At 54.1% G+C, this 25007-nt stretch overlaps 2 protein-coding genes and 1 pseudogene across 10 annotated transcripts in view; 2 read left to right on the forward strand and 1 right to left on the reverse strand.

Annotated features, from left to right (window-relative positions):
- The window catches only part of Chaf1a (chromatin assembly factor 1 subunit A), a 35455-nt gene extending 19454 nt beyond the window's left edge, over positions 1 to 16001 (forward strand). For 4 of the 5 annotated variants that reach the window (XM_021245068.2, XM_013066010.3, XM_004865744.3 and 1 more), the window contains 11 exons: positions 971 to 1173; positions 1830 to 1890; positions 2232 to 2300; positions 4368 to 4594; positions 5013 to 5181; positions 5275 to 5355; positions 5851 to 5943; positions 10153 to 10408; positions 11066 to 11532; positions 14930 to 15026; positions 15530 to 16001. In XM_021245068.2, coding sequence (XP_021100727.2) covers positions 971 to 1173; positions 1830 to 1890; positions 2232 to 2300; positions 4368 to 4594; positions 5013 to 5181; positions 5275 to 5355; positions 5851 to 5943; positions 10153 to 10408; positions 11066 to 11532; positions 14930 to 15026; positions 15530 to 15630 — 1824 coding nt within the window. In that variant the 3' untranslated portion in view covers positions 15631 to 16001. The remainder of the gene's footprint in view (positions 1 to 970; positions 1174 to 1829; positions 1891 to 2231; positions 2301 to 4367; positions 4595 to 5012; positions 5182 to 5274; positions 5356 to 5850; positions 5944 to 10152; positions 10409 to 11065; positions 11533 to 14929; positions 15027 to 15529) is intronic. The other variant, XM_004865745.3, reaches the window with a different exon arrangement.
- Positions 6355 to 7355, forward strand: LOC101699317 (large ribosomal subunit protein uL18 pseudogene; annotated as a pseudogene).
- Positions 16002 to 17305: 1304 nt separating the features above from the next.
- On the reverse strand, positions 17306 to 24765 carry Ubxn6 (UBX domain protein 6). Of its 5 annotated transcripts, none has more exons than XM_004865742.4 (11): positions 24581 to 24765; positions 22308 to 22471; positions 21865 to 21929; positions 21090 to 21218; positions 20182 to 20279; positions 19749 to 19824; positions 19163 to 19247; positions 18863 to 19082; positions 18661 to 18791; positions 18433 to 18581; positions 17306 to 17817 (listed from the first exon to the last, which is right to left on the reverse strand). In XM_004865742.4, the coding sequence occupies exons 1-11, from the start codon at positions 24661 to 24663 to the stop codon at positions 17689 to 17691; spliced, it is 1329 nt and encodes a 442-aa protein (XP_004865799.2). In that variant the 5' UTR covers positions 24664 to 24765; the 3' UTR covers positions 17306 to 17688. The 5 variants fall into 5 exon arrangements, with proteins under 5 accessions (XP_004865799.2, XP_004865798.2, XP_004865796.2 ...); XM_004865741.4 differs by having other exon boundaries at positions 18863 to 19085; XM_004865739.4 differs by having other exon boundaries at positions 18863 to 19085; positions 21090 to 21245.
- Positions 24766 to 25007: the final 242 nt, after the last annotated feature.

The following is a 25007-nucleotide window of genomic DNA, read 5'->3' on the forward strand; positions in this document are numbered from 1 at the left end:
ACTTTTTTGAGTAATAAGTAAGGGTCTTGCTGAGTGGTCCAGGTTGGGGTTGAATTTGCAATTCTCTTGCCTCAGCCTCCTAAGAGTGCTGGGACTGCAGGCATGTGCCACCATGGCCAGCACATTCTTACTGCGGCAAAGCCCAGAGAAGGCCACTGGGCATCCCTAGCCCCTCCAGCTCCAGGAAAGAGTGCCCACTGCAGTTGGCTCTGTTTTCCCCAATGTTTCCTGAACCTCCTCAGAGCCACACTCGGTTTTTGAGGGTCAGATTCTGAGTTGTTTCTTGTTTTGTTCTGTTTTTGTGTATGTGTCCTGGGGCTGGAACTCAGGGCTGCTTACTTGTTAACACTGGCTGTAGCCCAGCACTAACTTCCCCTTTATTGGAACCCTCAGGGCTGGGTGCCCATGGGCAAAGACAGCTCAGTATGGCTGAAGAGGTTGGCTTTACCTGTGATTTCTAGGGCCTCCTTGGTTCCTTACCTAGCACCAGAAACCACTCTTCCCGCCTTACAGTTAGGCCAATGGTCCTGTCACATCCATGCCTATCCATCACCCCCAGGTGGCCCCTGGGCCTGGTCGTCATACATGGGATTTCTGGCAAGAAGCATTCAGACATCTTCCTCAGCGTGGCCCAGTGGCTTTTGTTAGACTGACCTGAGCTCCATCAGGGCCGGTTGAGAATTGCTTTTGTGGTTTTTGGTTTTTGTTTTAATGGTACTGGGGGTTGAGCTCTGGGCCTTTGCACTTTGGCACGTCCCCAGCCCTGTTTATTTTTTATTTTGACCCCTCCCCTTCTCTCCCTCCATCTCTTGGTTCCCCCTTCCCTTTTGTAAAAGATACTGCATGAGGGCCTGGACCGCCGGGCTTCTGCACAGGGCCCTCTGTTTCATTCCCTCTGTCTCAAAGACTGGGGTGTGACACTGGGGAGTCCCGTCTGTGGCATCGTCTCACCTGTTTGACTGTCTCCTAGGATAAAGAGCAGCTGAGGGAGGAGAAGGAGAAACTGAAGGAGGAGGCTCGGCGTGCCAAAGAGGAGGCCCGGAAGAAGAAGGAGGAGGAGAAGGAGCTGAAGGAGAAGGAAAGGCGCAAGAAGCGGGAGAAGGACGAGAAGGAGAAGGCGGAAAAGCAGCGGCTCAAGGAAGAGCGGCGCAAGGAGAGGCAGGAAGCCCTGGAGTGAGTGTCCTGGCGGCTGGGTTCCACTGGCCTCGGCCTCCCTCTGCTGTGGCCCTTGCTGTCCCATTCAGAAGGCGGAGCAACAGTTCCCTGCTGGTTCTTGCAAGTTTCTGGCTGAGGATAAAGAGTGGGAGAGGCAGGACCACTAGGCTCGTGCTCTGTCGCCCCCTGTCCCCTCCTGGTGCTGAGCCCCCGTCTCCCTGGGACCCTTCTTCTAACTCATTCCTTTCAAGTTTCTCGTCTTGCGTCCATGAAGATTACTGGCTGACTGCCTGAGATTTTTTTTCAGGTTTCAGAAGTTTATACTGAGGGTTTATTTTGTTTTGTTTTTTAGTCCCTTTATTGTTGAGACATGATCTTACTAAGTTGTCCAGGCTGGGCTCGGACTTGTGATCCTCCTGCCTCAGCCTCCCAAATTGCTGGGATGACAGGCGTACAGCACCATACCTGGGTGTATTGAGTATTTTTCATTTTTCTTTGTGAATACCTATGTCATAGCCTTATAGTAGACATTCATAATAATTTATAACCATGAAAAAAAATAATTTATAACCATGGCCTACAGAATAAACTCCTGGATACTAACATCTGAGTGCTCCCATCACTGCTGCAACCCAAGGTGAAGGTTGACCGACACACGATTTGCTGTCTTGTAGGGCTAAAATGGAGGAGAAAAGGAAAAAGGAGGAGGAGAAACGGTTACGGGAGGAGGAAAAGGTAGTGTGTGTTCTCTGCCCTTCTCTCCTCTGGCCTTGCTGGGAAGCCCATGTCAGAAATGGTGTCTTCGCCTGCTTTGCTGCCCTGAGTTCTGGCTTGGGAAACCATGTGGGACCCGTGAGGCCTAATGAGCCTGTTAATGTGCCTCAGTGCAGCTCTTCACTCACTTGCTCAACACCCTGGTGCCTCTGCCTATGAGGACAGCTCTGGCCTTCTAAGCCTGGGTCGGTGGGTGTGGAGAGCTGAAGTCTAAACGGTGTCTTCACCTGAGAGATACTTGGGCGCTTGCTTCTGGAGGCCTCTGCATGGTCTAAACACACGTTCTTCCTCCCTGCTCCAAGCGCATTAAGGCAGAGAAGGCGGAGATCACCAGGTTCTTCCAGAAACCAAAGACCCCACAGGCCCCCAAGGTAAGCAACGCCTTCCTTTCCCTCACTTCTGACTTCAGCTCTGAGGCTTTTCTGTTTTTAAAAACCTAAGGGTGTCTTGTGACCAGCTGCCTTCCCTTTCATTACCACAGGGCTTCTGGGAATTCTGGGCACTTTTATTTCTGGGAAAGTCTAGAGGTTCAGTATCTGGTCACTTGCTTTGTCCCAAAAGGCTCGTATGATACAGTGGCAAGTTTTCAAGAGTTGCTCGATGAACAGCTTTTTTGTAGATGTTAGAAAATAACTTAGCCATATGTGGCGGCACACACCTGTCATCCTGCCACTCTGGGAGGCTGAAGCAGGAGGATTTCAAGTTGAAGTCCAGCCTGGGTGACTTAGCAAGACACTGTCTCAAAGTAAAACTTTTTAAAAAGGTCTGGGGATGTAGCTCAGTGTGAAACTCTAATACTGAGGCAGGGGGAGCGGGGTTAGAAAGAAGGGGAAAGGAAAAGATGACACAGCTTGGTCCTCGCCTGGGAAGCAGATGCTCACTACTCCTGGGATCAGCTGCAATGCAATAGCACAAAGTGCTGCTTCCCTGGCCTGGTGCCACCACCTGGCAGTGCCAACCTTTGGGCTGGCATCTGCATGTGGAGATGCAGCCCCTGTCCCGTTTCCAGAGGCCCCATCACCAGGTCCATTCCTGTGCACAGACACCCTGACCAGCTGGAGTGTCCTGCGCATGGATCTTGGCTGGTGCATAATCCCTCCCTTCCCGCTCTCCTTGCTTACTTGTGTCTTCTGTTCTTGCCATGCCGCCTAAAAATCTGGTTCAGTCTTGTTTTGTTTTTTGTGGTACTGGGCATTGAACCCAGGGCCTTTGCACTAAGTTATATCCCTAACCCTTTTTATTTCGATGCATGACCTCTCTAAGTCAGTATTTTTTCCAGACAAGACTCAAACTTGCTGTGTTCTTGCCTCAGCCTCCTGAGTACCTAGAATTACAGACATGTGCCACCATGCCTGGCAATTTTTGTTTCAGCGTTATCATTTTTGTTCTCTTAGGAGAGTTGGCTTTTGGTTGGAAAGCGTGTTCTATGGTTATAAATACATTCTTCTAATTTTTTTTTTTTTTTCACCATGGGGTATTTTGTTTGTTTGTTTTGTTGTTGTTTTTGCTGGTGCTGGGAATGGAACCCAGGACCTTGTACATGCTAGGCAAATGGTTACCACTGAGGTGCATTCCCATCCCCATTTTTTGTTTGTTTAACCTTAGTTTTTGCTTTTTTTTTTTTTTTTTTTTGTCTTTTCTTTTTGGTACCGGGGATTGCACTTGGGACCTTGAGCTTACAAGGCAGGCAGTGGCACCACTAAGCTAAATCCCTGGCCCTAGTTTTTGCTTTTTACATCCCGGTCCTTAGCTGGACTGCCTGGTATTCACACAGGGTCTGGAGCGTGGCCATTCTGTTTCTCCCACGCAGGCAGCAGAGGTTCCCAGCCCGCTTCCATGAAGAGGCCTGCCCATCTCGCCCTCAGTTGCTTGTGGGAATTACTGAGGAGCTTTCCAAAGTCCTGGAGCCTGGCTACCCTCCGAGAGGGTTGTAGCTCCTGTTGTGCCAGTCACTCCCCTGGGATCTCAATCTCCTCCCCTGGGCACCATCATAGGGGAAGGAGCTAACATCTGGGCTTGGCTAAGGTGGCAGGCACACCCACTTCTGCGTCTTGGGTCTTGTCACCCATCTATCTTTCTGTCTATCCTTCCATCTATCCTTACAGGTTTACTGAGGAATAATTTGCATAAGGTAAAATTTGCCCTTTTCAGGACTTGCCATAATTTTCACAGATGTTAGCAGCCCACATAATCAAGATCTGAAAGCTTCTGTCACCCCAAAAAGCTCCCACCCATCCCACTTACCCAGTGGCCCAGTAACTGGACCTTTCCAGAATCGAGTGCAGACAGACTTATGCAGCATCCGGGCATCTGAGAGCTCCCTTGCAACTGCAGACATAGACCCTTACACTCCACTGAGAACATTCCCTGCACGTGCTCCCCACAGGAAGGGGGTCTCATTTCCCGCCCCATGTCTCACAGGGCCTCCTCTGTTTCAGACCCTGGCTGGCTCCTGTGGGAAGTTTGCCCCCTTTGAGATTAAAGAGCACATGGTCCTGGCCCCTCGGTGTCGGGCCACCTTGGACCAGGACCTCTGTGATCGGTTAGACCAGCTCCTCCAGGAACAGAGCGGAGACTTCTCCTTCCTGAGGGACCTCAAAGGCCGGCGGCCGCTCAGGTCTGGGCCCACTGGGATCTGCAGCCGGGACACAGACACTGTCAACAGGTGAGTTCAGAATCGGGGCCTGAGCAACCAGGGCAGAGCATCAGGGCTGGACTCCTGCTGCTGGATGGTGGCACTTGTCCCCTCATCTCCTGGGCCTCAGGCCTCCCTCCACCCTGCCTAGTGTGAGCCCCCAAATCCTGTCTTCACAGTTCCCCAGAGGGGTCCTGTTTCCCATGGAGCACATCTGTGCTCTTGCTGGGCTAGATCATCCATAGCTCCCCTCCCTCCCAGCAACCTGGCTCTGGGTGGCTTGGCCTGTGTCCCTTACACGAATCCTCCTTGCCTTTCTCTGGGAACAGGCAGTGCTGCCGTTAGAATGGCATGGCGGCCTCCTGAGCTCCCCTGGGGTGTGTGTGTGCGTGTGTTTGGGATTCGGGTGGCAGCGGGACATGTGTCTCGGTGCTATCTGGCTGTTCAGGGATGTGGTGATTGTGGAGAACAGCAAGGGTGACGCCATGCCCGAGAGGAGGAAGTTCGGCCGAATGAAGCTCCTGCAGTTCTCTGAGAATCACCGGCCAGCGTACTGGGGCACGTGGAATAAGAGGACGGCAGCTATCAGCCCGCGGGACCCCTGGGCCCAGGACAAGGTGAGCACCTGAGGTGTTCCCGACTTGAAAGCCTTGCTCTGCCCGTTGTTTCCAATGCCGAAGGTGGTAGTGATGCCCCGTGTCTCCCTTCAGAAACTCCTCGACTATGAGGTGGACAGCGACGAAGAGTGGGAAGAGGAGGAGCCAGGGGAGTCACTGTCCCACAGCGAAGGGGTAAGGGCGGCTGGAACAAATACTGTGAGCCCTCAGCCAGAGACTGTGGCAGCCAAGGCCGCTTCCCTCGAAGACCCTCCTGGTGGCGCAGGTGGAGTAAGCTATAGCCGGGCGGAGTGGCCCTCCTTTGCCTCCCCGGCCCACTGTGCCCCAAGTTTATTCCCCTGACCCTCAGAGTGCAGTAGGAACCCCCTCAGATGTCTGCATTTAGCTTTCTTGTGTGTGGTGCTGAGGCTGGAATCCAGGTCCCTCAGAAGCTAGGATGGAATGTGCCACTGAGCTAGCTGCACCCAAGACCCTCATTTGCATTTTTTAACAAAGTTCATATTCTGGGTTTTGTTTGTTTGTTTGTTTGTTTGTTTGTTTTGGTATCGGGGATCGAACTCAAGACCTTCCACTAGCGAGGCAGGCACCGGAGCCACTGAGCTAAATCCCCAACCCTAAAGTTCATATTCTGTTTCTGCATATGACAAAAGTTATTTTTCCCCCTTTTAGGATGATGATGATGAAGTGGGGGAGGATGAAGATGAGGATGATGGCTTTTTTGTGCCCCATGGGTACCTGTCTGAGGATGAAGGCGTGACTGAGGTGAGGGGACAGGGACTGGCTCAGAAAAAGCTCAGCTGGGGACCGGGATGGTGGCATACATTTGTCATCCCAACACTCTGGGAGGCTGAGCCAGGAGGATCTCTTGAGTTTGAGGCCAGCCTGGGCTACATAGTGACATCATGTCTCAAAAGAACAAAAAACTGACCCTGCCTTAAAATAAAACTAAAATGGGCAGATGTGGTAGCACACGCTTGTGGTCCCAGCACTTGGGAGGCTGAGGTAGAAGGATCGCTGTGAGTTCGAGGCCAGACCAGAGTACATAGTGAGTTTAAGGCCAGCCTGAACTACATAGACCCTGTCTCAAAAAAATTAAAAGTAAAAATAAAATGGTCTGGAGATATTCTTCTATAGTGTGCACGTAGTGTAAAAGAGCTTAGTAGGGCTTTTCCCCCCTGTAGCGCTGCTAGTCCTGCAGGTCTGTGAGGAACCACGTAAGCGGGTCTTTGTTCCGCAGGATGGGGTTTGTTAAAGTTGTCAAGAATAAGGCCTACTTTAAGAGATACCAAGTGAAATTTAGAAGAAGACGAGAGGGCAAAACTGATTACTATGCTCAGAAACACTTGGTGATCCAGAACCAAAATAAGTACAACACACCTAAATACAGGATGATAGTTCGTGTAACTAACAGATATCATTTGTCAGATTGCTTATGCCCGTATTGAAGGGGATATGATAGTCTGTGCAGCATATGCACATGAACTACCAAAATATGGTGTGAAAGTTGGCCTAAGAAATTATGCTGCAGCATATTGTACTGGGCTGCTGCTGGCCTACAGGTTTCTTAATAGGTTTGGCATGGATAAGATCTATGAAGGCCAGGTGGAGGTGACTGGAGATGAATACAATGTGGAAAGCATTGATGGTCAACCTGGTGCCTTCACCTGCTATTTGGATGCAGGTCTTGCTACAACTACAACTGGCAATAAAGTTTTTGGATCTCTGAAGGGTGGTGTAGATGGAGGCTTGTCTATTCCTCACAGTACCAAACGATTCCCTGGTTATGATTCTGAAAGCAAGGAGTTGAATGCAGAAGAAGTACATTGGAAGCACATCATGGGTCAGAATGTTGCTGATTATATGCATTACCTAATGGAAGAAGATGAAGATGCTTACAAAAAACAGTTCTCTCAGTACATAAAGAACAATGTAACTCCAGACATGGAGGAGATGTATAAGAAAGCTCATGCTGCTATACGAGAGAATCCAGTCTATGAAAAGAAGTCGAAAAGAGAAGTTAAAAAGAAGAGGTGGAACTGTCCCAAAATGTCCCTTGCCCAGAAGAAAGATAGGGTAGCTCAAAAGAAGGCAAGCTTCCTCAGAGCTCAGGAGCGGGCTGCCGAGAGTTAAACCAAATTTTCTATGAAGATTTTTTTTTTTTCTATGAAGATTTTTCAGATGACAACCAATAAACTTATTCATCAAGCAACTGCTTCTGTGTTAAGCTCTTGTTATGAGAGTCTAAGAAATACACTGAAGTATAAAAGCAAAGGAGTTGACAGGCTTTTTTTTCCTCCAAGAAACAGGTGTAATTTGTTCCAGAAACAACCAACTTGTGTTTTGATTCCTGCAAAGTTCATACCTATTCTTTTTTTTTTTTTTTTTTTTTGGTACCAGGGATCGAACTCGGGACCTTGCACTTGCAAGGCAGGTGGCGGAACCATAGAGCTAAATCCCCGGCCCTCCTTTTCTTTTTATTATCCCTCAAATTGTATGGTGTAGCTCTCCCTAAAAGTTTTGCCAGCAACAGACCAATCAATGATCACTAGGAAATAATTCTTCTGTCCATTCATTATAATCAGATCATTAATGGGAAGAAAACATACCTCAAAAGTATACAGTCTCAAAGGAAACAAAACTGACAGTGATCGATGGCTTTAAATTTTTGAGAGAAAGCAAATGAAGAGCACAGATTCAGTACATTCGCTTTAACCAGGTAAAGCCTCTGAGCAGAAAATAGAAGTGCTTCTAGTTTCAAAAGGAGATGTCTCATTTTATGGAGATGTTGAAGGACACATGCCAGATCTGACTATGAAAATATATGGAAGAGGATCAAATATTAAATCTTGGATATCAAGTTTGTGGGAAAAAATTGTGGGTGGGTAAATTTATATTTGTCTTTTAAGAAACAGCCCTTTTAGACCACAGGAAACACTGAAAATGGAAAATCAAAGGTCTTTAATGATTTATTTTAGTCTTGCTCTTAACAGTTACCAATTTCCCCGTAGCTCAAATTCTGGGTAAGTGGATTTCTGGTGTATGGCCTCAAGATGTCTGTTCTGCATTGCTGGGGCTCAAGCCTGCTAAGCAAGCACTGCCACTGAGCTACATTCTCAGCCCAAGGGAGTTTATTTTATTGTTCTGTTTTTTTGGTACCAGGGTGCCGTACCTTGCACTTGAGAGGCAGGTGGTGGAACCACTGAGCTAAATCCCTGGCCTGAGCCCAAGGGATTTCAAAGGTCTTAGTAGGCTTGGCTGATACTACCCATCCAATTATTATTATTATTTTTTTAGACCACAAGGCCTTGCTATGCAGTCTGGGCTGGCCTTGAATTTATGATCCTCCTGCCTCAGCTTCCCTTGAGTGCTGGGATTATAGGTGTGTGCCACCATGCCCCACTCCATCCAATCTGTAGGTTAATGAAAATTTGCCTGATTTCAGCCACTAAAATTGCTAATTGCATATTGTCAAAGAGAATACTTTCTCAAGTTCAAAACCAGGGAATGTGCTCAAACTACCTGTGACATTTGATGTCTGAGTGAGATTAAAATTATGTAAGTATGGTACAATAAACCATGCTATTGACTCAACATCTGTTTTATAAAGGAGTAATTTTAATCTGCTTTGCAGTCTTGTTAATGTGCAAACATTACCATGCGAAGACATTACTAAATTTTTATAAATTTTAAACAGCTTTAATGCAAACAATGTTTCTAGCAATGGTATTTTGGCTAATATAAATCCACAAAATACTCACTGTTGATGTTTATGGAATGAAGCTTTTCACAGTTTTTTTTAAAGTCACTCTTCAAGATAGTTACACAGTGAATGGAATTGGCAAATGTAAGGACTTCTAAAAGCAGGAATTGGCACATGGTGGCATTTGCCTTTTAGTCCCAGCACACAGGCTCAGGCAGGAATATCACTGGAGTCTAGGAATTTGATACCACCTGGGCAACAGAGCAAGACCTCATCTCAAAAAACAAAAGGAGTGAAATCTTGTGGAGATGTTCATCTGTACTTCCTGCCCTGCCATTAACCATACTCATGTCTATTTAAGATGATGGCTTCTTAGGCCCCAAGAGAAAGGATCAGAAGCCATTCTTTTAAATGTTCAAAATGGATATTCAGAAGTGGTAACTTTCCTATGATGGTACTTGTTCAAATTAAGAGTCGTTTGTATAGGAAATTTTCTTCCACAATAATGTTTTTAGTTTATTTAATATTAAAGAGTGTTCCATTTCCATTTGATTTGCTGTAACTTTGAGAGCAATACAAAAATAGTATTATTTTAGTAGGGAGGCTGCTACTTGGTACAGTGGGTCCTGACCTGATTCAGTCCACACCCACTCCCCACTGTGGTGTGGAAGGTGTCCCTAGGCTGTAGGTCATTTGTGGACATGGCTGACCCTGACCTTTTTTTTTTTCTTTTAAGTACCGGGGACCGAACTTGGGACCTTGCGCTTATGAGGCAGGCAGTGGTACCACTGAGCTAAATCCCTGGCCCTCTGACCTTATTTCTATGCCAGGGGTGGCAGGCTGTGCCTGTGTAGGAAACTCCAGGTGCTGGTGAAGGACCTGGTGGGGCAGCAGCTCTGGATGTGAGGGCCTGCGGTCTGGGTCAGGAGGATCCAGGGCCATCTCAGGTCAGACTCAGGCAAAGCCAAGTCCTGGTGTGCTACACTCCACAGTTGCAGCCTGGAGTGGGCTTGGCCTGGCATGTCTGTTGCGCAGAGACCTGTGCCAGGGAAGCATGTGGTGTTGCATTGATTTGAGCACAGGCCAGAAATTCAGTGGCTGGAGGAGGCTTGGAGGTGAGGTCAGGAGAACATCTGTGACACCCCAATCATTCAGTTCCTGCACAGAGCCGGAGAAGGGATGGCACCCATCCCTGAAGGCAGCATCTTTAGCAATGGCCAGGGCCGAAGGGAGCAGGGACCCTAAACAATCTTCCTTTTCCTACCCAAAAGGAGTGCGGCGACCCGGAGAAGCACAAGGTGCGCCAGAAGCTCAAGGCCAAGGAGTGGGACGAGTTCCTGGCCAAGGGGAAGCGGGTCCGAGTGCTCCAGCCCGTGCAGATCGGCTGTGTGTGGGCTGACGACACGGGCTGCTCAACCGCTGACCTCAAGGTGCTACAGCAGTTCACAGCCTGGCGACTGGAGTCAGCACCCTCTGAGGACAAGCTGGTGCCCAAGGCCACCAAGCGGGAAAAACGAGACCAGCAGAGTGAGTAGGGGCAGGCATGGGGCCCTCAGTTGCAGGCCCAGGGACTCTTGGTACTAGGGATGGAACCCAGGGCCTCATAGGTGCTGAGCACCTGTTCTACGTAGCACTGGACCACATCCCCAATCTTGATCATGGTCATTTTAATCAACACCCAGGACACAGCAAAGAGAGTACCCCTGGGACTCAGCTGTGTCTTCTTAATTTTCAAAAGCAGGGGCAATGGTAGCAGCTAAAAATGATAAGCATGCATGGTAGTGCAGCCCTGTAGTCCCAGCTACTCAGGAGGCTGAGGCAGGAGGATTGCAAGATTGAGCCCAGCCTGAGCTTGGCAAGACCCAATCTCAAAATAAAAAAGGGTTGGGGATGTAGCTCAGGGTGAAGGCTGTGGGTTCCACTCCCAGTATTGTAGCGATATGGGGGAGGCAACCAGTCAGAAAGGTTGGCTATGCTGACTCACCTGACCAGAGCTGGCCTGCCTGCCATGGGGTTCGAGTTGCTTCTGGAGCCCATGCACAATCCGGTGCTGTCCCAGTTCACCTTTGGGAGGCCTTCCCAGAGGCTGGCCGTGCCGGAACCCTGCAGACAGTCATGGTCCCTCAAGTGGGCCCCAGAGATCTGTGCCCCGCCTCAGGCCACCTGTGTCCCCTGTCCCGCCAGTCCTGGCCCAGCTACTGCCGCTGCTGCATGGCAACGTGAACGGGAGCAAGGCGATCATCCGCGAGTTCCAGGAGCACTGCCGCCGGGGCCTGCTCAGCGTTGGGGGAGCCAGCAGCCCCCCAAGCCCCACCACCCCACGCCCGCACACGCCCACTGAGGACACCGCCGTGCCCTCCAAGGCCAGGCTCAAGCGCATCATCTCTGAGAACTCGGTGTACGAGAAGCGGCCGGACTTCAGGATGTGCTGGTACGTCCACCCACAGGTGCTGCACAGCTTCAACCAAGAGCACCTGCCTGTGCCGTGCCAGTGGAGCTACGTCACCATGGTGCCCTCGGCCCCCAGAGAGGACAGTGGCAGTGTCCCTGCCACATTGCCGGGCCAGGGGACACCCGTGTCCGTGAAGAGGAAGTCAGCGGGCAGCATGTGCATCACGCAGTTCATGAAGAAGCGGAGGCATGACGGGCAGGTGAGCCCCCCGCAAGGCTGCTCTTCATTTTCTGGAGCAGTGCTAGGTGGACGGGAAAATGGGTGGAAAGTGGACTCCCTGTAGCCGCCTGCCCCGCCTGCAGTGTGTTTGTGACAGGTGGGCCTCCCTGGCATCACCCCACAGAGTTGATTGCAGGGCTCCACCTTGGCGTTGAACACTGTGGCTCTGGACAAATGTGTGATGACGCATGTACACTTCAGCCTCACAGAGGACGCCCTGCCCTTGCGGCTCCCTGGTTGCTGCCGTTAACGTGTCTGCCCTCACTCCCCTGCATGAGGGCAGTGATGTGGGCCTGCACACGGGCCCCATGGCAGTGAGGTGCTTCAGCCACAAGCAGGGCTCAGCTTAGGTAAGGGTGGTTGGTGACAGCCGCCTGTAGTCAGCGTGGCCTCCACTCCCTTTCTGCAGCAAGGGCCTCTGTGGTTCAGTGGCACAGAGGGACTCACCAAAGGCCACATGGCACAGGTCCAGATAGGAGCCCAGTGGGTGCTGGATGCTGACCCAGAGCCACTGACCAGACACCCAGTGGATTGGAGGGGCCCTGTGTTCTTCCCTAAAGACCCCTTGGAAATCCTCTGCTCAGGGCCTGGGATCCCCCTTGTGCCGGTGTGATGGGCAGTGCATCTTCTGTCCCATGCTCCCCCTGCTCCACAGTCTGCCCCTCTGGACTGGCTTCTGACCACTGTGCTTGGTAGCTGCCAGGGTCTGAGGAGATGAGGACTTGCCAACCCTAGTTCTGTTTTGCAAGGTGCCACACAGCCTTAGGTATGTGGCAGAGGCAGCAGATGGGCACAGCAGCCGGGGCTCCTGTTGGGCATTCGGCATGGTCACGTACTGCTTCTCGCCCTGTCGTGGAGCCGAGGCCATTGCCTGACTAGCAGTGTTGTCCGTACAGATGTTTGTATTGAGCCTTTCCCATCTTCCAGTCTCTTAAAGTTGTCATTCAGAGCTCAAGAATCCAGTATTCAGTCCTCAGGTGTTAATGCCCTAGGAGGAGGTTCAGGGTGCATCTGGGCTGAAGCTGTACTGCTACCACGCATCTCTGGCCCAAGGATGTTTCAACTCCTTGGCCTCGGTTTTATTAAGTGGGGTTTGTTTGTTTTTGGTACCAGGATCGAACTCAACCTTGCATTTGGGAGGCAGGCATAGTGCCACTGAGCTAAATCCCCATCCCTATTTATTTTTATTTATTTATTTATTTATTATTTCTTTTTTGGTACCAGGGATGAAACTCGGGTCCTTGCGCTTGCAGAGCAGGCGGCAAAACCACTGAGCTAGGGGCCAGGGATTTAGCTCAGGGGTTTCGCTGCCTGCTGTGCAAGCGCAAGGACCCAAGTTCGATCCCCGGTACCAAAAAAAACCAAACCACTGAGCTAAATCCCCAGCTTAAGTGTTTTGAAATAGGCTGTTTACCATCCCCCAACAAAGAGCCTGTGACTGAAATGCCAGGAAGCAGACGTCGTGGTGTGTGCCACTTATCCCAGCTCCCCAGGAGGCTGAGGCAGAAGGTTAGCTTGAGTTCAAGGCCAGCTTCAGTGTCTTAGTCACTGGGACTTTGTACCCGGACACCCACAGCTTAAAGGAGAGGTTTATTTTGGCTCATGTTTCTTAGAGCTTCAGTCCATCCATAGTTAGCTGGTTCCAGTGCAGATGTGGCATGTGGTAGGGCTGCTGCAGAGGAGAATTGCTTGCCTCATGGCAGCCAAAAAGCAGAAAGAAGCTAGGAGCTGAGCAGGGAGATAGACCCTTCCAAGTTACACCCCAGTGACTGCCTCTTTGGCCGGACCCATTGCCAATAGTGAACCTCCCACAACCCCTGTCTCTGAGCACGAAAGGCCTTGGGGAAATCATAACAGTCCCGACTCAGCCAGACCCCTGTCCAAAAGCAAGAGACAAAAGGGAGAGAACCCCTGGAGTTCAGTCTCCTTCCCTCTGCTCCTGGGGGTAGTGACAGTCTGATGCCTAGGCTACAGTGACGCTCAGCTCTTAGCAGAGGGACTGAGTGCTGCCAGGTCCTCACACTGAGTGCGTGAAGCCTGTGTGGTGCTGGAGGAGGGGGCTGGCATTTGGTCAGGGAAAACCTCTTCATCTCCACTTGCTTCCCCTGCAGAGGGCGCTGGCCACTCTGAGGAAGCGGGTGTGTCCCCTGCTTACAGGCACCCCAGTGGCAGGGCTGGAAAGACCCAGCCTGGGAGCCCTCTGAGCACCGCCTTTGGGCCTCGGGGCTGGTCATCTTTGTACACAGGAACCCCGGTGTGGCGTTGGGGCCGCGATTGGGTGGCTCTGCGCCCTGGGAGGCCAGGAAACCAGTGTGCAAACTGCCTTTTGAGATAGGGTCTCACTGTGTAGTTCAGGCTGGCCTTGAACTCACTATATAGTCCAGAACTCAGAGCAGTTCTTCTGCCTCAGCCTCTCGAGTGCTGAGATTAAAGGCATACGCCACCACCTACAAGCCTGTAGGTTATGATTTTTTTTTTTTTTTTTTTTTTTGGTACCAGGGATCTAACTCAGGTCCTTGCGCTTGCAAGGCAGAACCACTGAGCTAAATCCCTGGCCCCTGCAAACTGCCTTTTGTTGTCTGTACACCCCCACACTTTTTTTGGCCCCTTTTCTAGGCAAGCGGAAAGCAGATTTGGGTTTTGTTTTACAGTGCTGGGGATTGAACCCTGACCCTCACACATGCTAGGCAAGCACTTGCCACTGTCCTTTCTCCTAAGGCAAAAGGCAGTGACCATGGTTGGGAAGCTCAGGGCTTCCTTGGGAGAAGTTTCCCATCCTGCCTGTCTCCTGCCTGGGCCATGGGCGTCACTCAGACAAGGTTGGGGCTGGGCGACAGCACCAGAGATGCTCTGACCTGCTGAGTACTCAGCTGTTTATTTATTGTTTTGTTTTGGTTTTTTGGTACCAGGGATTGAACTCAAGACCTTGCGCTTGCAAGGCAGGCTCCAGAACCACTGAGCTAAATCCCCGACCCAACTCAGCTATTTATTTAAACGAATAGACTCGGAAAATGTGTTTTGGCAATAGCTCCCCTTTTTTGGGGGGATACTGGGCATTGAACCCAGGGCCTTCTTATTGACCTACATTCTCAGCCCTTTTTAGTGTTTTTCATTTTGAAACAAGGTCATCCTATTAAGTTGCTGAGTTGCCCAGACTGGGCTGAACTTGGCATCCTCCTGCCTCACCAGGAGTTCAGTGCTTTCTCGGACCCCGGGCTTTCCTCTCCCTGACGCACCTCTCAGTGTGCAGTTTGTCCCCAGATCAGTTGCTGGAGGCTGTGCAGTGTAAGAAGAACAAGGAAGGGTGACACAACAGAGGCCAGTGACCAGGGGTCGCCCCCCTCCCCTTCTGACTGTCTCTGTCCATTTCTGTGCAGATTGGAGTCGGTGACATGGATGGCTTCCAGGGGGACACGGAGGAGGAGGAGGAAGAGGATGGCGACTGTATGATCATGGAGATCCCGGGTATTGGGGGTGAGAAGGGTTTCAAGCCCTCTGCTTCTCACTGGGACTGGAAGGAAAGCGAGGAGCACCTGTGTGCTCTGGTTCACTCTGTACATCATGAAGGTTGAGTTACAATACCCAGGAGGGGCGGATGTGGTGGTCCACACCTGCCATCCTAGCACTGTGGGAGGCTGAGGCAGGAGGGTTGCAGTTTGGAGTCCAGCCTGGGCCACTTAGTGAGCTAAGGAGACCCTGTCTCAAAATGAATAATTTTAAAAAGGGCTGGGGATGTAACTCAGTGCTGTATTTCTGAGTTCCATCCCCAGTACTTAAAAAAAGATTTGGGTGGGTTTCTGGGTAGGATGATCTGGGCAGAGGGAAGTCCAAGGTCCTGCAGTGAGCATAGCTGAGCAGGAGTGAGCTCAAGGAAAGAAGGGGTGAGACTCTGAGTGAGGTGCAAGCCAGGGCAGCACTTCAGCAGAAGGTGACTGGGCAGGAAGCCCAGTGGGTACAGCAGCCTCTCCCCCCTCCAGAGGCCCAGGACCCGTGTGGAACCACATCAGGAGCCGAAGGTGCCGTGGGGATGGACACCAGCGAAGGGCCGCTGCCCACGAGCCCGCTGGGCGCCTCCTGAGCAGCCATTGCTGTGTGTGGAACGATCCCCCTCGGACCCGATACTTGAACGTACTGCCGACTCCTGTGTAAAGAGCACTTTGTCCCACTTCACAGGCCTCTCGGGGTCTGGAAAGGTTTATATGGATTTATATGGATGCCTGACTAGTTCTTGACATTTGTAAAAAAATCTCCCTCCCCAAGCTGCATATTAATCTGCTCTTTCATAAAGCATTATTGCAAGGCATGACCCACATGGGCACTGCTAGGCCCTGAGGCACGCAGGTGCTGGGTCAGACATTTGCATGTAAATGAATTGAATTGCCAGTCACCTGTGGCCTTGGCAGGTGCTGGCCGGATATGAAAGTGTATAAACTTGTTCTCTAGCCCTGACCTCCGCTTGTCTGTCTTCTGTCCCTACACTGGGTCTTTGGGTGTGTGTGCTGCCTGCAGCCCAGTGTGTGCACGGGAGGCTCAGTGATCTTAGAAAGTGTGTCCCCTCCTGCGACGGGGGTTGGGCGAGGAGCTGTGTTCTGAGTCTGGCTCTTGACATCTGTGCCAGGCACCTCTGGGGATGGTGGGTGTGCAGAGCAGCCTGGAGACATCTAAGCTCTGACAGCCCCAACAGCCAGCCTGCAGGGGCCAAGTTTGAGCCCTTTCTATATCCACAACTGGAGCGCAGACTTGTGGCCTCTGCCTGTTGCCCCCAAGAGAAGCTGGGGCTTTGTCTGCACGGAGCTCAGACTGACCAGACACAGCTGAGCTTAGGCAGCTTCTTCCTAGGCCTCACCCCAGCTACTTTCTCCTGGAACACCCTGACTCTCCCATGTGGCTCAAGGTGGGGCCCCCAGGGTCTCCTGTTGGGGAGTAGGACCCACCCCTAGAGTCCCCTTAGGCCAGTGCAACTGGGGCACTGAACCTGGAAGTGAGTCCTAGAACTATGTGGCAGAAGACGCAGGACCAGTGGCACGTCGGTCTCTGCACCATGCACACCCCTCGGCCAGCTGGGTCTCCAAGCTACAAGTCTGGCTGCAGATAGCAGTGGCAGGGACGTGCCGGAAGGGACTGGGCTGGCTTGGGGAAGAGCACAGCCAGCTCCTCCACATACTAGATGGCTTAAACAGCAGTTTGTAGCCTCACATCTGTGGCTTTTTGGGGTACAATGTCCTGCCAACCACAGTAAAACAGGGCCTGTGAGTCCTTTGAACTGTGTAAGTTCTGAGCCTGTCTCTAAGGGCTGATGGGCTGGAAACTTGGTCCCAGGGCGGCAAAACTGAGGTGTGGGCCCTTTAAGAGGGGGCGCCTGCTGGGAGGTGTCTGGGAGTTTTCCTCAGATGAGGAACAGGGAATTCCCACAGGAAGGGTGTCACCAAGGACAGCCCTGCCTGTCCCCATGGTCTGGCTCTATCTTTCCCCCTGACTTTCTGTCTCCTGAGCTCCCACCTGACAAGATCAGCCATAAGGGCCCTCATCAGGACGCTGCCAGCGCTGAGCCCCAGAACCTCAAACAGCTGACAAACTGCACTGCTTTCTGCTTTACCCACCCTTGGGTATGATGGTGACAAACGAGGAATAGAGTGCAAGGGGAGAGCCCTAGGCAAGGCTGGCTCAAACCTGGCCTTGGGCTGCTGGGCGGCACGGCAGAGGGGAGCTCGCCCTGCCCCCTGTGTTGCGTAGTTTGAGTGACCACAGGAAGCTGTATTCAAATGTTTATTCAAGTTTATAAGTTAGAAGTTACTGATCTCTGTGCTGTCAGGCCAGCACTTCCCTACAGTTGTCATCAGCTCCAGTGCTGGACAGGCCACCTCAGTCCACAGCATGTGGGACCTGTGCCCGCACAGCTCTGCCCACCTGTCTGCCTCAGGGCTCCGGGACACTGGCTCAGGGCCTCCTTAACCCCCCTAAGCGACCAAGTCTCTGACGGTGAGCTTGGATCTACAGCATCGAAACCAGCCAGTGCCTCCCCTCCTGGGGGCTCGAACCAGGGCAGGTGTTTCCAGAGGTGGCTCACGGCTCGGGAGAGGGACTGGGACAGAAGAGCAGAAGACAGACCCAGGTGGAAACCAACTCTGCCTTTATTTCAGGAGAGCTGCTCGATGGCCTCCAGGAGCTCCGGCTTCAGGATGGAAGAGTCCAGCTCGGCCCCTGCGGCCCTGATGTCCTCCACCACAGCTGCATCCCACGAGAAGGTCAGGAGGGCCGAGGGCACCTGGTGGGGTGGTCAGATCATCACCTTGTTGCCAAGTGACAGCACAGCAGCAGGACACAGTGGGGCACAGTTGGTCATTCCCGCAGGGGGTCCCCTCCAAGGGGTGACTCAGGCTCAGGGGGCCTGGCCCTGGCTGAAGTCCTCAGGCTCCACCTCCACATCCTCCTTGATAAAACCCTGCATGTCTTTATTCCACTTGGTTCTGCTCCTCAGAGGACCATCACTCCCACTTCATAGGAGGGAAACAGCCACCAAGCAAGCACAGACTCAGCTGACATCACTTATCAAGTCAAGGCAACAGTGAGATGGGGGGGGGGGCAGTTTGTACCAGGTCCTTCACACAGCCACAGACTTAGCCCTTTTTCATTTTTCAAGATAGGGTCTCAGTCTCAAAATTACTCTAACTCAAGATGCTCCTGCTCAGCCTCCCGGAGTACTGAGATTACATGTGTGCACCACCATGCTGGACTGGAAGGCAGAATTCAAAGGAAGGAGCTGGGCCCAGGACCCCCTGCTAAGACCTGCCCCAACACTGAGGCCTCCTCTTCCTCTTCTGGGCCCAGCAACCCACCTTCCCGGGCTTGCTTCGTAAGTCAGTTTCCTCACCCCACTCACCAGTCCACACTCGTTCAAGGCCACGTTCTCATCCTCCACCAGTTTCTGCCCACCAGAGGCCAACAGCTCAAAGGGCAGCCAGTCGCTCTGCAGGGCCCCTCGAATGAACTCGTACAGTGCTGACAGCCGCTCCCGGGCATAGAAGGTCCCTGCGGGTTGGCACAGTCAGCATCAGGGCACAGGAGGGCAGCCAGACCCCCCGCCACCCTGCCCCTCGGGCCTGCATACCCTGCAGCAGGCAGCCGTCTGGCAGGCGCACGCGCAGCACTGTGTAGTTGTACTTGCGCAGATCCCGCTGCTCCTCCTTCTCCCTCATGGCTTTAGTGCGCAGCACACTCAGCCGCTCCACCGCATCCGCTCTGCGAGCACAGAGCCTGGGTGTGAGGCGGCCGCTGGCCCAGGACCCCTGCCCGCCGGCACCCCTACCTACCGGAGCCTCTGCTCTCGCTTGAGCTCCTCCGCTGTGAGGCTGAAGAAGTCCCCGGGCAGGTTGAAGTGTGAGGCCAGTGGCGAGGGCCGGAAGATGCGGAGCTGTCGGTCTAGCTGGGCCCGCACGGGCTCCCCCGCCAGCAGCTGCTCCCGGTGCTGCACCAGGTTCTGCGGCTGTGCCCGCGCGGCCTCGCTCAGCACGTAGAACTCCTCTTCCGCACCTTCTGCGTGAACACACACAGGTCACAGCACCGGCCAGTGGCCCCGCCTTCAGCTTGGGCTGCTGGTCCCCTCCACTCACCCTGGTCCGGGACGGGCAGCAGCATCTTCTGGAATCCAATGGCCTCAAAAAATTCCTGGGTCCCTTCCAGGCAGGTGATGCGCTCCTGGGTGTGGGGCAGAGGTCATGGGACTTGAACTTGGGTCCTTGCACTTGCACAGCAGGTGGCGAAACCACTGAGCTAAATCCCTGGTCCTGTTTTGTCTTTTGAGACAGGCTCTCAGTGAGTTGCCCAGGCTGGCCTCCAACTCACTTCTGCCTCAGCCTCCCGAGTGCTGGGAGGACTGGTGCGGCCCACCATACCCGGCTCCAAACATGCTGTTTTAGGAGCAGGGCCCGAAGCCACCTCCAGCGCCTCACAGAGCGTGGCTGGTGCCCCAACAGCGCAGGCACCAGGGGCCAGGAGCAGGCTCCAGGGAAGGGCGCCCCATGCTGCTATCAGGGTGGAAGCAGGGTGGCTGCACCCCAATTTTCCAGGGAGACAAGTCTGTGTCTGCATGAAACCCTCCCCCGCTGGGTGTGTCCTCAGAGAATTCAAACTCCAGTCACATGGCTGGAGAGGAAGAGCCACCCAGAACCCCAGTGCTCAGGCTGGGGTGCAGCCCACCTGGAACACCTTGTTGTGCAGCTTGATCCTCTGGTATTTCTCCTCCTCCGGGTGCAAGTGGATGTTGTCCAGGTACCTGGGGGGAACAGCACAGGGCACAGGCCCACTGGTGCCTGGGCTTCTGAACCTCCCCTTGGGGTTAGAAGTCACTCTGTGGATGCCCCATAGAGCAGATGGCTCCACCAGGGTCCCCCAGTAGTCCCCCTGCCCTTGAAGGCACCAACTGACCCAGCAGGGGAGAACTGCACCAGCCAGACATCGCCTGGGGCTGGTGAGCAGCTGGCAGGCCCAGGCCCACCTGACCTGCTTACCAGACCCTGTCCCGTTCACATGTCCCCTGGATGCCCTGCAAGGCCACTCCCAATTCCTCAGAGCCTCACCAACAGATAAACTGAGGCACAGCTGGCCCAACCCCTCCCTAGGGCTCACTCACTTGGCAATAGTATCCACGGCGAGCTTCACCTTGTCCTGGTCTCTGTTGAATGTGTGTATCTTCATGATGGAGGCGGCCACGGGGTTGGTGGAGAAGTGCTAGGGGAGGGAGGCAGGCTGAAGTCCCAGCCCATACTGCTGCCTGGTGACAGCAACGGTGCTGGTGGTGCTTTGGGGCAGGGCAGTGCTTAACTGAAACTATGCCCAGGCTCTGGCTTCAGAACCACAGTAACTCCAGCCCTGAGCCCTTGAGCGTGGGCACCCACACCTGTCACCACTGTGCAGCCTGTCAGGCCACGCTCCTGGCTGTGGGATCATGATACACATGGAGGTGGAAAGTCCCTCACAGGGTGCACAGCAGGCACCAGGCAGAGGGGACACACATGGGTCTGTGACCCCTGATGTCTAGACAGAAGTGGGGGTCCCCCAGTTCTGGGCCTACCTGCTCCCACGGAGGAGGGGCAGTCACAGCTGGAGGCCTCAGGTGCCAGCAGGAACCCAAGGACAGGGCACCTGAGGCCACAGCTATACCATGGTCTCCCCTGCAGCCCACAGGCCAGCCAGGGCAGTGACCCAGGCTGGAGGACAGAGAAGTGGGCAGCAGCCTGTGGGGATCACACTTCCCATCTCTCAGCACAGGTGCTTCTGCTAAGGAAAACTGAACAGGTCTGGGCGAGGAGGAAAAGCTCCACACCCTGTACTCTACCTGGGGATGCGTTCTCGCTGGGTTAGGGATTCCAAACATTCAAACAGGCAAAATAACAGAACACAGAACAAAAGCAATGCTAGGAAAAGCATAGAAGAGTCATTTTAGTGTGAAGGTAGGAAAGGCATTCCTCAGTAGGACCCAGAAGTCCCTGCAGCTCCTGGGGTCTGGGGGCAGCCTGGGCACCAGGGGTGAGCACACACCAACAGAATGGCCTCTTTGATGTGGGTGTCCCGCTGGTCCCTCCGCAGGGTGGCCCCCGTGAGTGGGCAGGTGAAGTATACACCAGACACTGGCAGCTGGGTAGAATCTTCCTCTTTGGGCCCAGGAACCTGGGGGCAAAAGTGTCTGAGCCTGGGCTGTGGATAGAGCCCACCCAAGCCACAGTGAGGAGCATGGCCCTTAGGACAGACACTGCCCCCAGCGCCATCCCTTCCACTTGTTAGCCAGGGTCACCCTGGTCAAGTGGCCGAAGCCCTTCCTCTAAGGGCTTCTTGGTGTCCTGGTCTGTAAAACGTCCCTGCTTTCTCTGCTGCCTCATAATTCAGCAAGGGGGGGAAGAGAAACCCCCAGCAACTGCATGCCCCGCACAACCCTGATCTCGCCCTATGCCTGAGGTCCAGGTCTCTTCTGTTCTGGAATTTACACACAAACTGTGGTTCCACCCCTGCCCTGGTAGTGCCAAGGTGTGTGACTGAGGACAGCCAGCTTACCCCTCTGAACCTGAAACAAAGGAGCTACCCCACCCACCGGCTTCCAGGGGCTATAGGGAGGAACCAGGAGAGCTACCCTGGCTGGTGTAGCCTCCCCTCCCTACAGTCTTCCTAACAACATAGGGCAGCCCAGCCAATCTCTGCCATTCAGTGTGGGGCTCACAACTGTGCTGGAGCCCCGGGGCGGAAACAGTGGGTCACCTGCTCTGCACACAGCCCTCCCACACGTCCTGCAGTCTGCAGGATGCCACCAGTAGATCTTTACCTCATTGGTCCCTGGGGCCACGGGGCTGCCCCTGACAGTTGCTTCTGCTTCAAGTTCTTTCCTCACTGAAGAATACAGGGAGGGGAGAAATGGGATAGGATGAAGGCCCCTGCCCTGACCCCTGGCTAGGCCTGTGATCCAGCCAGCCCACTCCCTGGCCCATGCTCCTAGGGGCCAGGGGCCAGGGGCCAGTTCTTCCCACGGGCTTTGCCTGTGTCTGACCTTCACTCTCCTCCTCCAAGGCCCAGCACACCCTTTCTCAAGAATTGTCCCTGTCACCTTGCCAACATGTCAGACACACTACTGCCCATGCCACTGCATGGCCTCCGTGGACCTCCTCCCAGCTGTGAATGAAACTGCCCTAGAGGTGCTGGTCATGTTCCCATTTCCTTCAGCTCAAGCACCAGATGCCACACTTTCGCCTAAGGGCAGCCAACTCTCACCCTGGTTCCGGATGGAGTCCTGTGATGTAGGACCTCGGGCCCTGGGCTGCTTCTGCTCCAGCCGGGCCAAGGCAGCAGCAGCTGCCATCTGTGCCTCATCAGTGGGTCCCTGGCGGCGCTGATGGAGGGCTGGCTGGCGCGCCTTTTCCTTGGGAGCCTTCTCCCTGGACAGAGACCAGCGGTGAGCAACCTCCTGAGGTGGCCAATGAGGGATAGCATTTGCTCCTGCTAGCTCCTCCCACCTGCCCCATCAGACACATATGTCCCTGCAAACAGGCTTGCACCTGGCTTTCCGGCTCCAACACAGGCAGAGAGGCCATGGAGGCAGGAGATGGTGGTTCTGCCCCTTTGGACAAGTCTTGCCCCAGCCAGGTCTCTGCATGCCAATCTATATAAAAGACTATAACGGCTGGGTACAACAGCACATGCCTGTCATCCCAGTACTCTGGGAGGCTGAGCCAGGAGGGTCACGAGTTCCAGCCTAGTCCAGGCAGCTTAACAACTTAGTAAGACCAGGTCACAAAATATCAAATATGTGTGCACTACGCACTCTCAAGGTGTTCAGGAACCATCTTTGCACAAACCTGTGGGAGTTCGCAGCAGTTAGGGCAATGTGGCCCCTGTCACGGCACCCAGGGAACCTCCATACCCCTAGCACTTTGGTCCATACTTGTCCCCAGGCCGTGATGTGACAGAGCTCTTTCATCTCCTGTCTTCCCAAATGGTAGGCAGCATCAGCCAGCTGCAGGATCCTCTCCTGCCATCCCTGGCTCTTCCGCCTTACCCTCCTCATCCCTGGGGACCGTCCCAGACCCAGGAGCTCTGCCATCTCTACACTAGGATGCACCTCAGCTCTGAGCTGACCGCTATATCCCTGAACTCCACTCAGATGCTAGGCAGCAATGTGCCTTCCCAAGCCTACCTCCCAACTGTCCTCCGAGGAACAGGACCTCTGGGTGGGGAAGGTGATTCCTGGAGACAGAGTATCCCAGGACACCTCAACGGACCTGGCAGGGACTCTCCTGCACCCTGGGCAGCCAGAGGGTCCTTCTGAGACCCAGGCTAAGGCCTGTCCCCCCCGCCATGGCATCCATGGCAAAACCCTAAATCCTCCTTCCCTCTCTCCACACTGGGCTCCCCGCTGTCTTGCCACAGGCCAGTCCAGCAGGTCCCCACTGCAAAGTCTTTGTGTTCCCTGTGCCTTCTGCCCAAGATGCACCACCTGGGGTTCTGGAAGGGGTAGGGGCTGGGCTGCTGCAGATGTGGAGAACTTACCAATGTCCACATGCCAAACCTCACCTCATTCCAGCCACTGCTCAAACGCCACCTTCTCAGAGAGGCCTCCTGGACCAGCCCCCAGACAAGTCACCTTCACCAGCCTATGCTGTCAGTCACCGAATCCTGACAGGCACCTGCCCCATCTGCACCCAGTCTCCCCAGGGGTCTCACTCAGACGCACCCCTCACACACCAGGCCCCCAGCTCCCTGCCTCTCCCAGACCTGCATGGCCCTCCCAGCAACATACCACTCACTCCTTTCAGGACATCATCACAGGCTTTCTCAGACCCTTTCCCATCCTCCCAAGTGGGCCAGCGCCAGAGCCCAGGAGCCCTATTTCTGGAGACACTAAACCTCACGTGAGACCCCAGGGCCTGGGCTGTACCTGCTCCTCCAGGCTCAGCCCAAAACTCTGGTCCCCCAGATTCTCCAGAACCACCTGGCCCCCCTCTTCGCCTGGAGGCTTCCTCTCACCATCTGCTTCTTCCTCCAAGGTGTCCTACTACTACCAACTCCCTGCACCTCTACCATCCTCATCTCCCACCTCCCACCGGCCCCTTCCCATCCTCTTCTCGCCCCACTCCCCAGCAGTTTCCTCTGACGTCCAAGCCCCGCCCCACTCCCACCCCCGTGTCTCCCCTCCCCCCACTCCCACGCCCCATCCCCCCTAGCCTGCTAAACAACTCTCCATTCTCCTAATCCCACGCAGGGCCCCCTCTGCTCCTTCCTGAAGTATCTCCACTTCTACGCTCACCGTGGGTCTCTCTAGACCCATCACGCTCCACCCCCCGACCACGCCCCCCAAAGCCTCTGCCCAACCCTGCTCCCGCGCCCCCAAGGTACCCTCTGCCCCTACTCCCATGCTCCGCCCCCATCCCCACCCCCAGACCTCCCCACCCCCCAAATCTGGCCGCCCCTCCTCACCCCGCCCGTGAGCTCTCACACTCTTCTCCCGCCCAGCTCCGCCTGCCTCGGGCCCCTACGTGGTCACTCACCCCACAGAGTCTGTGAGTTTCTGCCCGGGCCCCGCGCTCTTGAACTTGATGTCAGCCTTGATCTCCTGGAAAAATTTCTTCATGGTGGCGGCGGCGGGGGGGCGCGGGGGTGGGGGTGGGGCCCAGTGAGGGCCTAGTCAGGGAAGAACCCGCAGGACCAAACAACCGGAAAGAAAAGTACCTCAGCGCCGGAAGTCCCTCCTCCGCGCAGTGGCCCACGTGACAATCACCGCGCCGCGCCTCTCTAGCGCTCCGCGCTTCGGTGGCCCGAGGTATCCGCTCTGCACTCTGGGGCCGCGTCTCAGTGATCGTTTCAGGAATTCGTTGCCAGGACGACGAGCGGGTTTCCCTCTGCGTCCTTTGCTGGCTTCCAAGGCGTTGGCAGAAGAGGGAGGGACAGGCCAACTGCCGCCCCAGGAAGAAAGCG

This window comes from Heterocephalus glaber, unplaced genomic scaffold, assembly GCF_053883595.1.
Source record: "Heterocephalus glaber isolate CG9 unplaced genomic scaffold, H.glaber_assembly_v1.0 deba00001760, whole genome shotgun sequence".
Lineage (NCBI taxonomy): Eukaryota > Metazoa > Chordata > Mammalia > Rodentia > Bathyergidae > Heterocephalus > Heterocephalus glaber.

Coding starts and splice junctions, on each gene's coding strand:
- Ubxn6 (XM_004865739.4), bottom strand. CDS start 24,663: ATGAAGAAATTTTTCCAGGAGATCAAGGCTGACATCAAGTTCAAGAGC. Junction 20,280..21,089: donor TCAAAGAGGCCATTCTGTTG/GTGTGTGCTCAC, acceptor TCCCTCCCCTAG/CACTTCTCCACCAACCCCGT. Junction 19,825..20,181: donor GCCGTGGATACTATTGCCAA/GTGAGTGAGCCC, acceptor TGTTCCCCCCAG/GTACCTGGACAACATCCACT.